Below are 13,679 nucleotides of genomic sequence, written 5' to 3'. Positions count from 1 at the left end.
GTTCAAAAAAGTTAAGGGCAGCATTTGTATGGACTTTTTTACATTTTACAAAAAGTTTGTTGTTTTTCTCCTTTGACACTGGAAGTGAACGAAATCAGCCAACATGGTGTCCACAGCGCAAGCTCACAAATGCTCAGGAACTCTAGGGATCAGAGAGAGCCCTGGCCCGTCAGTGCTGCTCTGTTCTCATCTCCCAGCTCTTCTCATAAGCAGGTGGCTCTGGCAGCACCCAGGGAGCACGCCCAAGGGAGGCAGGTCAGCCCAGAGTCTGAAGGCCCACCCTAAATTCTGCCTCCTCCTCGGTGTGCAAATGTGGACAAACTATCGGAGCCCCAGTTTCCTCACCTATAAAATGGGTATAATATCTCCTTCATAGAGCTGTATAAGGATTAGAAGGATGAGGTATCTTCTGACAGGCACTGTGCCTGACATACAGCAGGTCCTCAGTAAATGGAAGCTTGGTTAGTAGCAGTTCTATGAATAAACTTTGGTCATATTAGAATCCGCAAATAGAATGGAATTGCATAAGAGAATCTGCAAACCAGAAGTGGCAGCTGACACCGAGGGAAGTGGGAAGTCAAACTATTGGAAAAATAAAGTACAAATGCTCAGATGAAGCTGTGTGACACAGAGGCCAAGAGCCCCGCTCCCATCAACCCCCGAGTGACTGTGTCACCGAGGACTGAGGATCAGCATTACTGTGTCACCGAGGACCGGTGACTGATGCTCATTCACACTGGCCCTCTGCTGCCCAGGGACTTGAAGGGATATCTGGTTTCTAAAGAAAGGGATTTCACACATTCCTGTAGGATTTCTCAGTAAAAACGAAAAAATGCAAGAACCTCTGAAAATTTGGGGATCAGCTATCCAGAAAACTTGCCTCTACAGAATTTCTTACCAGAAACATTCAGAGAGCTTTCCACCAGATTTTGGTTATTTTACCACTTAATATATTTTTTAACAAACAAACATGTCAATGCTAACAATCATCTTAAAAAAATAATTAAAAGTGGGTTGTTTTTTTTTTTTGAATGAGGATTTTTATTCTCTTTACCAAATAACTTTCTCAGAATACAGTTTGTTTTGCTTTGTTTTTTGTTTGTTTTTTGCTCTTTGGAAATGTTTCTTAGTCGGGATGTTCTCTGGTAGAAAAATTCCTGGTTATAAATTCCTGCACTGTCATAGTTTTGAAGCGAGAGCAAAGCACTTTGTTGGTTTGTACCTCTGTTTTCTCATCTGTGAAATAGAACTTCCTGTGTTTCAAGATTTTTATGCATGGAAAGCCTCTGTCCAGCATCTGAGAAAGAACCTCAAAATATATATATTTTTAATTTTGCCTTTTGATCAGATAAAGCAACAACAAAAAAATCCATTTATCCTGAATGTATCTTTTTCAGATTCTGGGGTTTTGGGTTTGGGTGTGGAGGGAGAGGAAGGTATATAATCTTTTTTTTTTTTTTTTTTTTTTTAAGATTTTATTTATCAGAGAGAGAAAAAGCAGGGGGAGGGGCAGAGGGAGTAGGAAAAGCAGTCTCCCTGCTGAGCAGGGAAAAAAGCACATCATTTTGGAGTTAACTTCTAAAAATGATAATAATAGCTTGTATTTAATTCAGTTTTACCAAGTCAGGATCTGGCTTGTTATTTTTAATGTACATTTCATCCTGGAAAAATGCAGGTTTGAACTGCGCATCGTTCCAGGTCAGATTTCCTCAAGCTAATTTGTCAGAAGAAAATCTTTTCATCACACATTTCAAGGTAGAATGTGTGAGTGTGGTGAGTTGGGCTTGACGTGAAAGCCAAAGAGAGGGTAGCAGGTAGCAAGAGAATGTTCTGGAATTGGGATGGGGCTAGTTGTTCCTTTTTCACTGAGATAAGATGCACAAATGGATCACGGCAGTAACCAGAATTCATAAAATAGGAAAAATAGATCACACATAAAAAATGTACACAGGGAGATAGGTGAGAGGGATCTTCTTTTGCTGTATCAACATTTATTTTACAGCCAAAATATGATTGTGTGTGTGTGTGTGTGCACATATTTGTTTTAGGGAGAGGAAGAGTTATAGGAAACAGAGAACACTATGTAAAGTAGGTATTAACCAAAGAGGGCACGGATCTCATGCAGCACTGGGTGTGGTGCAAAAACAATGAATACTGTTATGCTGAAAAAAATAACTAAATTAAAAAAATAAAGTTGAGTATTAACCTATCAAAACAAAAAACATGTTCATCTTGACACGTGTTGCTCAGGTCTTGGCTGATTAAAGCACACAGACCCTGTGTGTTCACCTTAAGCCAGCAAGAGGAGAAACATGACCCCAGGTAGGAGGCTACCCCCAACATGAACCCAGCCTGTGCTGGGAATTGGAAGATGAATTGACTGAGAGTGAAAGTCAGTGAAGCTTGTTTTTCTCAGAACCTTTGACCTGGAAGTGATCCCAAGTGTCACTGGGATCCCTCTTCTGGATCAGGGACAAGCTGCACTGATACCATTCCATAGTGTTCCCTGGTTTTCCTTTCACTAAATATAGCCTAAGACTGGGACTCCTGGGACTTCTTTAGTATGCGGGGGTGGGGGCATTGCTTGAGGAACCGCACCCAAGGGAACCCACTTCTTTCACTCTGTGGTCAGTCAGTCCTGCCTGGTGGCTGCTGCTGCATCTCTCCTCAGGTATCTTACCTCAGTTGTCCTACTTAGCCTCAGACAGAGTCGAGCTTCTCATCACCTTCACAGCCGTGCACAGTGGTTGTCTGCCTGAACGCTATAGTTAGAGTACGTCCTGTAATCCTGCTTTCTTTGGATTTCTTCTTTCCTAAAGATGGACTCCATGTCCTCCCTCAAATTCCCAAACGCAGGGGAAATATTTTTGCTCTCAAGTTTACTTTTGAATTGTTTTAAAAGTGCTGATTATCTGCCTCACATTATACCAGACACTGAGAACACTTCAAAATCAGAAAACACTTAAATCTAGCCAAAGAGAAAAGTGTGAAGAGATGGAACTTCAGGAAATGAATTTGTACCGTAGAAGGTCTTAAATCCCTGACTGAAATATCTGCTCTTTATCATTCGGAGATGGTATAGGGGAGTTATCAGAGATTTTGGGTGGGAGGACATTCACGAAATGTTGGCTGGTGGAACCTGATGATGCAGGAATTAGGGAGTAAAGGCTTACGGAGGCTGTTAGCAAGCGGGGATAGGAATCCCTCTGTAAGTTGTTGGTATTAGAACCATTTTTCTTAAATGAATTGAAAAAAAAACTTTTTGTATTATGAAAACAATATTGGTTTGAGAGAATGTAAAAATTTCTAAAATGTACAAGTAAGAAAAAAGTCATTTATAACCTTACAACTTAAAAATACTTAGGGACACCTGGGTGGCTCAGTCCGTTAGGCTCAGAGCATTAGTCATGGTCCTAGGGTCCTGGGATGGAGCCCCACATTGTGCTCCCTGCTCAACAAAGAGCCTGCTTCTCCCTCTGCCTGCTGCTCCCCCTGCTTGTGCTTTCACTCTGACAAATAAATATAATGTTTAAGAAAATCATTACTAACATTTTTAAAAATTTATTTATTTATTTGACAGAGATCACAAGTAGGCAGAGAGGCAGGTAGAGAGGGAGGGAGAAGCAGGTTCCCTGCTGAGCAGAGAGCCCAATGCGGGACTCGATCCTAGGACCCTGGGATCATGACCCGAGCGGAAGACAGAGGCTTAACCCACTGAGACATCCAGGCACCCAATAATTACTAACATTTAAAAAAAAAGATTTTATGTATTTATTTGAGAGAGGGTATGAGAGAGGGAGAGAGTTAGTATGAGCAATGGGGTTGTGGGTGAGGGAGGCAGAGGGAGATGGAGAAGCAGACTCCCCGTTGAGCAGAGAGCTGGAGGCAGGACTCCATCCCAGACTCCAGGATCAAGACCTGAGCAGAAGTCAGATGCTTAACAGCCTGAGCCCTCCAGGTGCCCTTAATTACTAACATTTTATTGTTTTTTGACTGATACAACTGAGATCATTTAATATGTGCAGTTTAATTCCCTAACTTTTTTTAACTTAGTAAAAATATTTGCCCATGTTACTATTATTTGAGATGTGATCTGAGAGGAACAATTAAATCTATCAAATGGATGGTCCAGAATTTAGCTTTTCTGCTTTGTTTGGACAGCTAGATTACTTCCAGTTTTTAGCCAACAGATTTTAGCCAACAGATGACATTGATTAAGGATAAATGTAAGACCCTTCACTTACAATAAAAGAATGTGTAAGTATAGGTGTGGTAAGATGGTTTAGCAGCAACAAAAGTGAAAAAAAGTATTTATGATGTTCTCGTATAGTAATTCTAGAATGAATGAATGAATGAGCAAGGTGGGGCAAGAACAAGCCAAAATGGCACCCAAGTCCAGTCAGACCATAGGTTATATCGACACGAGTTGAACATTTATAATTATAGTGATGGAAGTCCCATGTCCTCCATTTGTCAGAGGCCAGGACATAAGCCAGCAGCTGAGTGGCCTTGTGACCTGGTGGAGTCTCTGATGTCAGGTACTTGGTCTGGGGAAAAGGACTGTTGTAGGAACATCAGCAACATTAGATGTGTGGCAATATGGAAGACGAGGTTCTTCTTTCTATGGACCCACAGGGTATAAAGATAATCCCTAAGTGGATGACATTTCTTCCTCTCATTCGGAAGGATTGGTTTGCTAGTAGGCCTGCTACCGGACTGGGCTGCCATGGAGAGAATGAATTCCTCCCAGTCTAAGTTAAGCAGGGATATGAAGAAATCCAAACAGCAGATGCAAGATTAAACCAGGTGATATATAGCAGATGTCTCTAGTGGGAGGCAATGCCTGAGCCAGATCAACTGGTGCTGGGCGGGTGTGGGGGAAGGCTGTTATGATTTTGTGTGTGTGTGTGTGTGTGTAACATAAAAGGCCTTAAATTGTGAGGATTTAGAAATCTTGATGATTGCACCATGCAATGCCCCTTGTATAGGAGGGGGCATATTACTCTACCCAACACAGAGCTAAACTGTAGTTCTATTCCAGCCCTGTGATTTTGTGATTTTCTGAATCAGACTGAAGGTAGACTGAAATTGAGAACAGAGAGACATTCAAGGGTATACCAAATGGGTCTCCATATGTTCATTTCCACCATCACTGACCTAGACCTAACCACATCACCTCTTTCTTGGTCTACTCCTGTAGCCTCTTACCTGGGGCCATGCTTCTCCTCTTGCTACCCCACTCCTCATAACCAATTCTTCACACAGCATCCAGGGGAAATTTTCTTTGATTTTTTTAATCGAAGTATAACCTACATTTAGAGAAGAGAACATATAGGAACAGCTTCATGAAGTGTTACAGACATAATTTACCTCCACTGCCAGCATTTAAATTGAGAAAGGAAGATGCCCAACACTGGAACATTTCTATCATGTGCCCCCTCAAGACACATACAGCCCCTGCCCCAAGGGAAACCACCATTCTGACTATCAACAGCACAGATTAATTTTTCCTGGTTTTGAAATTAATGTAAGTGAAGTCAAGTAACATGAGGTCTTATTTTATCTTGAAATGTGCCAATGCTCCCCTCCTTCAGAGATTTTATGCTAGCTGTCCCTACTAGAAGGAGAACTCTCTCCCCAGATAGCTACTTGGTGGGCTACTTGTCGTCAGTTCAGCTATGGGATCTCTTCCTTAGTGAAGCCTTTCCCAGCATGCTATCATTTCATCATATTTCCTACCCTTTATGATTATGTGAATACGTAAACCCATCTCCTACTCAGTGACTCTCCCATATCTATTGTCCCCACACACACCAGCCATGGGACTGCAAGCTCTGAGAGGATCTGTCTTCTCTACAGCTGTTTCCAGCACTCAAGAATGTCTTCCGGTGTGTGGCAGGGGCTGTGTGAGTGCTCGGCGTGTGAGCCCAGGAGCTAGCTGATCACTGAGCCTGGGGGAGAGGGCCGGCCAGGGACCTCAGGAAACCAAAGGCTGTTGCCCTGCAGCTTCGTCCGTCTCTGGAAGTTCATGTCATCTCAGCAACAACAGCCTGCCATAGCATTGCTACTGTAGATTTCAAGTTTCCCGGGGAGGACAAATGTAAGAACATAAGAACCTTAAAGGTATAAAGATCTGGGCAGAACCTCCACCCCCTCACCCTAGCCTAATCTGGGTTTCTGAGCATTTTCCTGTTACACGAGAACATATTTCTGCTTCATTATCCCTGGAGAACTTTACGTGCAGGTTTGGTTCAGTGGGAAATTATTAGATATTTAACTAGAACACAGAAAAGCCACTGTCCGTTATGTAAAATGTACATTCATAGGTGAGACCTTCGCCACAAATCACCGCCCTGCTACTCTTCCATATATGCAACACAGCCTTGTACGAGCAACTAGATTGAGGGTAAAATTCAACCAACCTGAACTCAGCAATGCCTCCCTCGCCCAGAGACGGTTGTTTCACACCTGCTCTCAGGATGAGGCGATGAATCCTTGGAGGAATTCTTTCACTTGAGAAAACAATCACAACAACAAAACAAAACAATTGGAAAGAGTCCATTACCCATGGCTTCTGCCTAACAGCATAAAACTTCCAAAAATGTTCCCATTGCAAAAATGTCTGCAACTGGAAACGACTGTGAGGAGGATGGGTCAGTGGGAGGATGAGAATAAACCGTATCCTCACTCATCAAGTTTCTGTTGCTGTCAGACACTCTGCAAGGAGGTTTTCACAAATGACCTCTAATCATCCCTATTTTATAGATAAGGGGCACCTCTGGTGTTTGACTTCCCGGTCAGGAAGAGGGCAACGAGATACATTTGTGCTTCCCTTTGAAGGCAATCAACTACAGGAGGCACTAGAGGTAGGACTCAATGAGCTATCTGCAAACTGACAAGATGAAAAACTGACAAGCAACCAGGTGGGTAAAAGGGCGACACACACAAGCAATTCACAGAAAGACACATGCATGGATAATGAAGAGAGACAGAGGTGTCCCATCTTCCTAGGAATTAGAGAAATGTAAAATAAAGTCACAAGGTCACAAGATAGCTTCTACATCATTGGGCTAACAAAACTGGCAAGGAGGCAAAGTCCTTCTGACATTACCAAATGAAAGGATGAAACTCCTATCCTCTAAAGGATGTTAATGTGGGATTTTTCTAATACAAAGATGCACCTACCCAAAGACACTGCAATTTTACTCTCTGGAGAACCTCTCAAAAATCCGCACAAAAGAACATTATAAAAATATTTACATAGCACTATTTTTTTTTTTTCACCTAGACGAAGTGGGGAGGGGGAAGAGGCGGGGGCGGTGCATGAACAGGGAGAGGGAGAGAGAGGGAATCTCAAGCAGGTTCCCTGCTCAGTGCAGAGTCTGTCTTTGGGCTTCATCTCACAACCCTGAGATCATGATGTAAACCAAAATCAAGAGTCTGACACTTAACTGACTGGCGCCTGACCACAACACCCGACCACTACACTATTTTTAAGAGCAAATATGAATTGGAAACAATGTCCAAAGGAGACAGATACATAAATCGCAGTACATTCATACAATGGTAAGTCATACAGTAGTGACCTTGCATGAACCAGAACAACTCAAAATATTTACTTATCATACTTTATATTGCTTAAGGGACACATGCGCGCGCGCGCACACACACACACACACACACACACACACACACCCCAGAATGGTAAGCATTAAATAGGATAATAGGGAGAGACACCTATACAGGAAACTTGGTCATCATGGTTTCTGAAGCTGGGTCTTGATCACATGACCTAGGACTTGATTTGAATTACTTAGCTGTTAACTATTGCATGATGCCCATTTAAAAGGAAAATTTAAAATGTGAAAATCGGAGAAGAATAAAGTGATTGAATTCAGGAAGTTCCTGCACAAAAAAACAATTTTCTCAGGGCTGGAACAAAGCCAGCTTAGAAGCTCCATAAATAAATTGTTTGAATTTGTTCCTCCCCTTTTCTCATTAGTAAACAATGTTATCAGACTTCTCCAAACTTTTAAGGTAATCGAGAGCCTGCAGTAAATATTTTGGTTTTCTGTTGTTTTTAATTGTAAAGTTTATAATCCTGCCCACCCCCACCTCACATGAACTCTGCCTTCAAAGCCATGTGCTTTGTTTTCCCTGTATCAGGAAACACACTTGGCATAGAACCCATCCCTCGAAGTGTCAGTTTCTGGTCCAGAGCCTCACCTGCAAAAGGGAAATACCAGAAATGTCCCATAAGAGGTGCTGCCAGGGGGCTGGGTGACCCCCTCAAAACTTCATAAGCTTTGGGGCAACTATACTGATTGGACTTGGCATTCGTGCCTATACTCAAACTATAAAAAAGCAAGATATGATCCACATTTGTTCATAAGGTAGAAACTGAAACAGATAATGAAAATTAAGAAAAATTTGGAAATAACTTCTAATACTGCTTGTAACAATAGTTCTATATGGGTATCAATTGACAGTTTCCATCGTAACACCTTTGTTTTGTTTTGGGGGAAGACACAAACCTGGCAAAATGTGCACATGCAGAGGAACCTCATTTAATGCTGATGTTAGGAGAAATAAAGATCTCCTTTCATAACTTAACAAAGCAGTCCTCGGAGTGTGAGCCCAAAGGATGCCCCCAAGATCTGTGAAATCAAAATGATTTTCATGATAATATTCAGATCTTATTTGTCTTTTTAATTCTCATTCTCTCACCTGAGTATAGTGGACATTTTCAGACTGCCTGGCAGGTTCTATCCTAAGAGATTTGATACAGGAAAAGGTCTGAGTTCAGCTGTCTTCTCTCAGGTTACACATCAAAGAGATTTGCAAACACTAAGTAGGGGTAGGGGATAGTATGTAGAACAATATAACTTTTCTCAATAATATTGTTTTGGTCTTGATGAAATCCCAATAGTTCATTTTTGCCCTTGCTTCTGTTGCCTTTGGCGATGTTCTTAGGAAGAAGTTGCTGCAGCTGAGGTTGAAGAGGTTGCAGCCTGTGTTCTCCTCAAGGATTTTGATGGATTCCTTTCTCACATTGGGGTCCTTCATTCATTTTGAGTCTATTTTTGTGTGTGGTATAAGGAAATGGTCCAATTTCATTTTTCTGCATGTGGCTGTCCAATTTTCCCAACACTATTTATTGAAGAGGCTGTCTTTTTTCCATTGGACATTCTTTCCTGCTTTGTCAAGGATTAGTTGACCATAGAGTTGAGGGTCTATTTCTGGGCTCTCTATTCTGTTCCATTGATCTATGTGTCTGATGATGACAGCTTTGTAATAGAGCTTGAAGTCTGCAATTGTGATGCCACCAACTTTGGCTTTCTTTTTCAATATTCCTTTGGCTATTTGAGGTCTTTTCTGGTTCCATATAAATTTTAGGATTGTTTGTTTTATTTTTTTTTAATGGATGGGATTTTGATAGGGATTGCATTAAATGTGTAGATTGCTTTAGGTAGAATAGACATTTTCACAATATTTGTTCTTCCAATCCATGAGCATGGAACATTTTTCCATTTCTTTGTGTCTTCCTCAATTTCTTTCATGAGTACTTTATAGTTTTCTGAGTATAGATTCTTAGCCTCTTTGGTTAGGTTTATTCCTTGGGAAGTTTGGATATTTTTCATAAACCGTATGCTATTTACGGTAACATTTATGCTAAGTTTATTGCTGTTATTACAAATAAGTAAGAACATAAATGTTTTACAAGCTCTTCAGTTTACTTTCAAATGTAGTAACTATTGGCAGATGTAACCCACGTAAACAAGCACTTTGGTATCCTTAGTAATGTGTAAAATCGTAGAAATGTGCAAACCATCCCCTGGCCTCTGGCCATCCCAGAAAGTGCTACTGTTAATGCAGATGCTGAACTCCTTCTGTCCTGTTCCTGTCCCGCGTCTGCCTCTGTTTCTAAAACTACAACTACCACCAGATAGAGGTTGGCCCAGAATCTGCTGAATGGAGCTGGCATTTTATCTATATTTTCTAAGTCCCAGAGCCCCCTCGGGGATCTCTTTGGGCGTGTTTCCTGATGGCCAGCGCAACAGTCCTGATTGATATTATCTTATTTGGAAATTTCAGACAGGACCAGGCCTCCTGTTCCAGGTGGTTCAGGATCCCGCTGGGATGTCTGCTTTACAGAAGTTGACCACACGAATCAGGTAGATAAAGGCTATTCCTTGGAAGCCACTGGGATGGAAGCTATTCCACTTTGGGGACATTCCATATAAGCCAAGCAGAGCATAGAATTCCTGCTCAAATGGGGCTTTGAAAGGAAAGAACTGCTTTACAGGGACAATTCGGAATAGATTTAGGAAGACAGGCCGGCCCATGAGAAAGACTCGTTAGCTGCCAGAAAATCAGGAAACACGTCTTTAAACCCACTTCTTAGTGTGATGCCACCGTTCCTGCCCGGTGGCAAGGAAGTAGCCTGGTATGGAAACGCCACGCCTGGGTTCAGTGCCTGTTCACAGGATTCTCCACTCTCCGCGGGATCCTGCGCGCTCCAGGCCCGTCGGGCAGGTAGGCACCGGTTGGGAGTGTGCGACTGAGCCAAGCGGGTGGGGCGCCGACCGTCGGAAAGGTGTGGAGGGAAAGAGGTGGCTGACAAACAAGTACGCGACAGATCCGGAGGCCAGAGATCAGGACTCCGGGGCCGCCCCGGACCGGCTGGGCGACCGTGGGGGAGCGGGTTCGGTCTCTGGGCGAAGGTGCGCAGCTTCCGTCTACCAGCCGGTCCCGCGGCGTTCCTGCTTTCTCTTTTCCTGCCGACCTTTGGCAGGTCGGCCTGAGCTGGCTTCTCCCAGGTGAGCGGGTGGCGGGGGTTCCGTTTGGACTGCCGGGCCCGGGAGGACCCCCGAGGCTAGGGACTCGCAGGGGAGTCGGTAGGGACTCGGTGGGGATCCGGGGGGTGGGTGGCGGGTCTCCCACCGCGCGCAGGACGCAGACCCCGCCTCGCTGCCCGCTGGCGGAGAAGGCGTACCTCGGGGCTGGGGGTCTCTTTGCTGCAGCCACTACCCTGACTATCTGACACCGGGGGCTCTTAACCCCTCCCGCAAATCCCTCTCCAGACGGAATTCTGCAGGTCGGGCGGGGAGGAGGGAGTCTTTGTGGGCACGTCGGGATAAGGTGGGGCCAGAGGTGGGGGGCTCCCCACGAAGAAGGGAAGTCCAGAGGCCTGGGTTAGGATCTCCTGAGATTCATTGTCGCCGCTCCCGCCGTACCCCATTCCCGCCCACCTTCTCTCTTCCTCGTAACCCAACAGGGGGATGCTGGCCTTGCTGCTCTGCGGACTGTCCTTCGCTCTTCCACCCTTTGTCCGAGCAGGTAGGTTCTAGGTTCCGCTGTCCTTGGGCCTCAGAGGCTACCACCTCCCTGTGGCTCTGAGAGAGTCCCCTTACTCCGCCCCTCAACCCCGTGGGGATCCCTCCCCCGCCAGGGGATCTTAGGACACCAGAGCCTTGTGGTTAAAACTTACCCCAAGGGACCAGACAGAATTCCCTCCGAATGATGAAAGGGCAAGTTTCAGTTCCCAGCTTCTGACGCTCAGCCTCCAGGTCACCTTTGAGTTTTGAGGTGACTTTGGAGGGGTGGGGGTGGAGGAATAGGCAAATTTGGAAGTCTGGAGTCAAAATGCTCCTGTGGAAATAACACCATTTTATATAACAAAGGGTCATTTTATGACCCAGGGTTAAAACACAGAAACGATCAACATAACAGTTCTTCCAAGAAGAAACACGGTTTCTTCAGTGCAATTCCGTAGCAACGAACTTTAAAATGAGAAGATTTTTTTTTTTTTTTTTTTTAAGCAGTCCTTTTTTGGGATGGTATACTTACACCTTTTTGTGAAGACGGAGTGAAATACCGGGGTACAAAGCAGAAAGAAACGGGACAAGGAAGGCTCAGAATAGGAATGTTCACTCTGAAGGAAAAGGATGAAGGGGATCCGGGGTCTTAGGAGAGAATGGATGGAGAGAAATCGTTCCAAATGGGGAGGACAAGTCGGTGTGTTTCATGAACACATTTGAAGGACTTCCAATTATGTCTTCAAATAGCAGAAGATTTGCCAAACTCCCACACAAGAGATTCTCCAGTAAAATTTTAAACTGGCTAGAAAATTAAAGAGGCATTTTTAAAAAGGATTTTATGTATTTATTTGACACAGAGAGAGAGATCACAAGTAAGTAGAGGCAGACAGAGAGAGGGGGGAAGCAGGCCTCCTGCCAGCAGGGATCCTGATGCAGGGCTCAATGCAGGGCTCTATCCCAGGACCCCAGCTGAAGGCAGGCAGACACTTAACCATCTGAGCCACCCAGGCACCCCTTAAAGAGGCATTTGTTAAAACTAATAATCAATAATGCTAGAGTTCTCTTTCATGATTTCTCCCCTTTCTTTCCCTAGATGCATGCAAGGATGTTAGTCTGCAAAATGAGGCACCTTCAGCAGGCCAACCTTTTGCTTTTGACTGTACACACCCACCACTAACATCTGGGAAAGCACATGTAACATGGTATAAATATCCTAGCAAAATCCCAGTGTCCAAAAACACACAGTCTAGAATTCACCAGGAGCAAAACTGGATTTTGTTTCTCCCCCTGACACAGGAGGACTCTGGGATCTACCAATGTGTTATAAAGTAAGTTTCTCATTTAAAATAGAGCTCTCTTTCTCTCTGATATATCTCTACATGATATATGTATATAAAAATATATAATGTTTTATATAAATATAAAATATTTAATGTATATATGTGAAAATATAATACCGTATATAACTGTATACATATATAATTCTTTTAGGAAAATTCTTAATAAATGTAGAAAATTCAATGAGAAGAATAAATAATAGTTCTCTAATTGTTACCAGATGGTTTCCAGTGAGGAAACCTCCATCATGAGGTCACAGGCCAGACCAGCTTAAAAACCTGTTTCTCCCAGTATTACTACTACCTTCTTAATTGGAATTCGGGAAGTGTGTATGACTGGTGGCACAGCCAGATAGGAATAAACCGCCTTTGAGCCCTTTTTGTAAGGGCTCTGTGATAGGGACCTAATGGTGATTCAGCATCAGCATCAGCTGTGTTTTTGCCTCCATGCTGAGCCCTGTGCTGGGAAGTCGTGTAGGGGAGTGGCATAGGTCTGGTGGGAGACTGTTGAGCCTGGTGGGGGCTGCGGTGAGCCAGAAAGCTCCCCAAAGACAGTGGCCTGTGTCTATGTCTACCTTCTATGAAAGGTTATCTTTCCCGGTTTATAACTTCCAGATTTATCTCCCAGATCTGGGAGTTATAAACCGGGAAAGATAACCTTTCATAGAAGGTAGACATAGATGCTTTCTGTCATAAAATAAATGTGAATTCTCAAAAATCTTTAACATACAGAGATGAAACATACTTAGTCAACTGCATATTTTTACTTGGAAGTAATTTCAAATTCATACAAAATTTACAAAAATAGTATAAAGAAACCCCATTTATCCCCCTTTTAGATACCCTTTATCTAGATTGCCCATGATTTAACATTTTGCCACATTTACCTTAGAATTCTCTCTCACTCTCTCCCTCCGTATGTGACTGACTCCTGAGCAACATGGATTTGAAGTGCACATGTCCACTTATACACAGATATTTTTTGATAAATACATTACTATAAATGTATTTTCTCTTCCTT

The 13,679-nt window shown here is 43.3% G+C and overlaps 1 protein-coding gene across 2 annotated transcripts in view; it reads left to right on the top strand.

Moving 5' to 3' along the window:
• The first annotated feature begins 10,122 nt into the window (after positions 1–10,122).
• IL1RL2 (interleukin 1 receptor like 2) overlaps positions 10,123–13,679 on the top strand; it is a 38,047-nt gene continuing 34,490 nt past the window's right edge. Inside the window, exons 1-3 of one of the 2 annotated variants that reach the window (XM_045077631.1) lie at positions 10,123–10,536; positions 11,279–11,340; positions 12,415–12,649. In XM_045077631.1, coding sequence (XP_044933566.1) covers positions 11,283–11,340; positions 12,415–12,649 — 293 coding nt within the window. In that variant the 5' untranslated portion in view covers positions 10,123–10,536; positions 11,279–11,282. The other variant, XM_004753058.3, reaches the window with a different exon arrangement.

This window comes from Mustela putorius, unplaced genomic scaffold (genome assembly GCF_011764305.1).
Source record: "Mustela putorius furo isolate JIRA1106 unplaced genomic scaffold, ASM1176430v1.1 tig00000224_pilon_pilon_pilon, whole genome shotgun sequence".
NCBI lineage: Eukaryota > Metazoa > Chordata > Mammalia > Carnivora > Mustelidae > Mustela > Mustela putorius.
The sequence above is the reverse complement of the archived record's forward strand: the minus strand, read 5'-3'. Positions and strand labels throughout refer to the sequence as shown.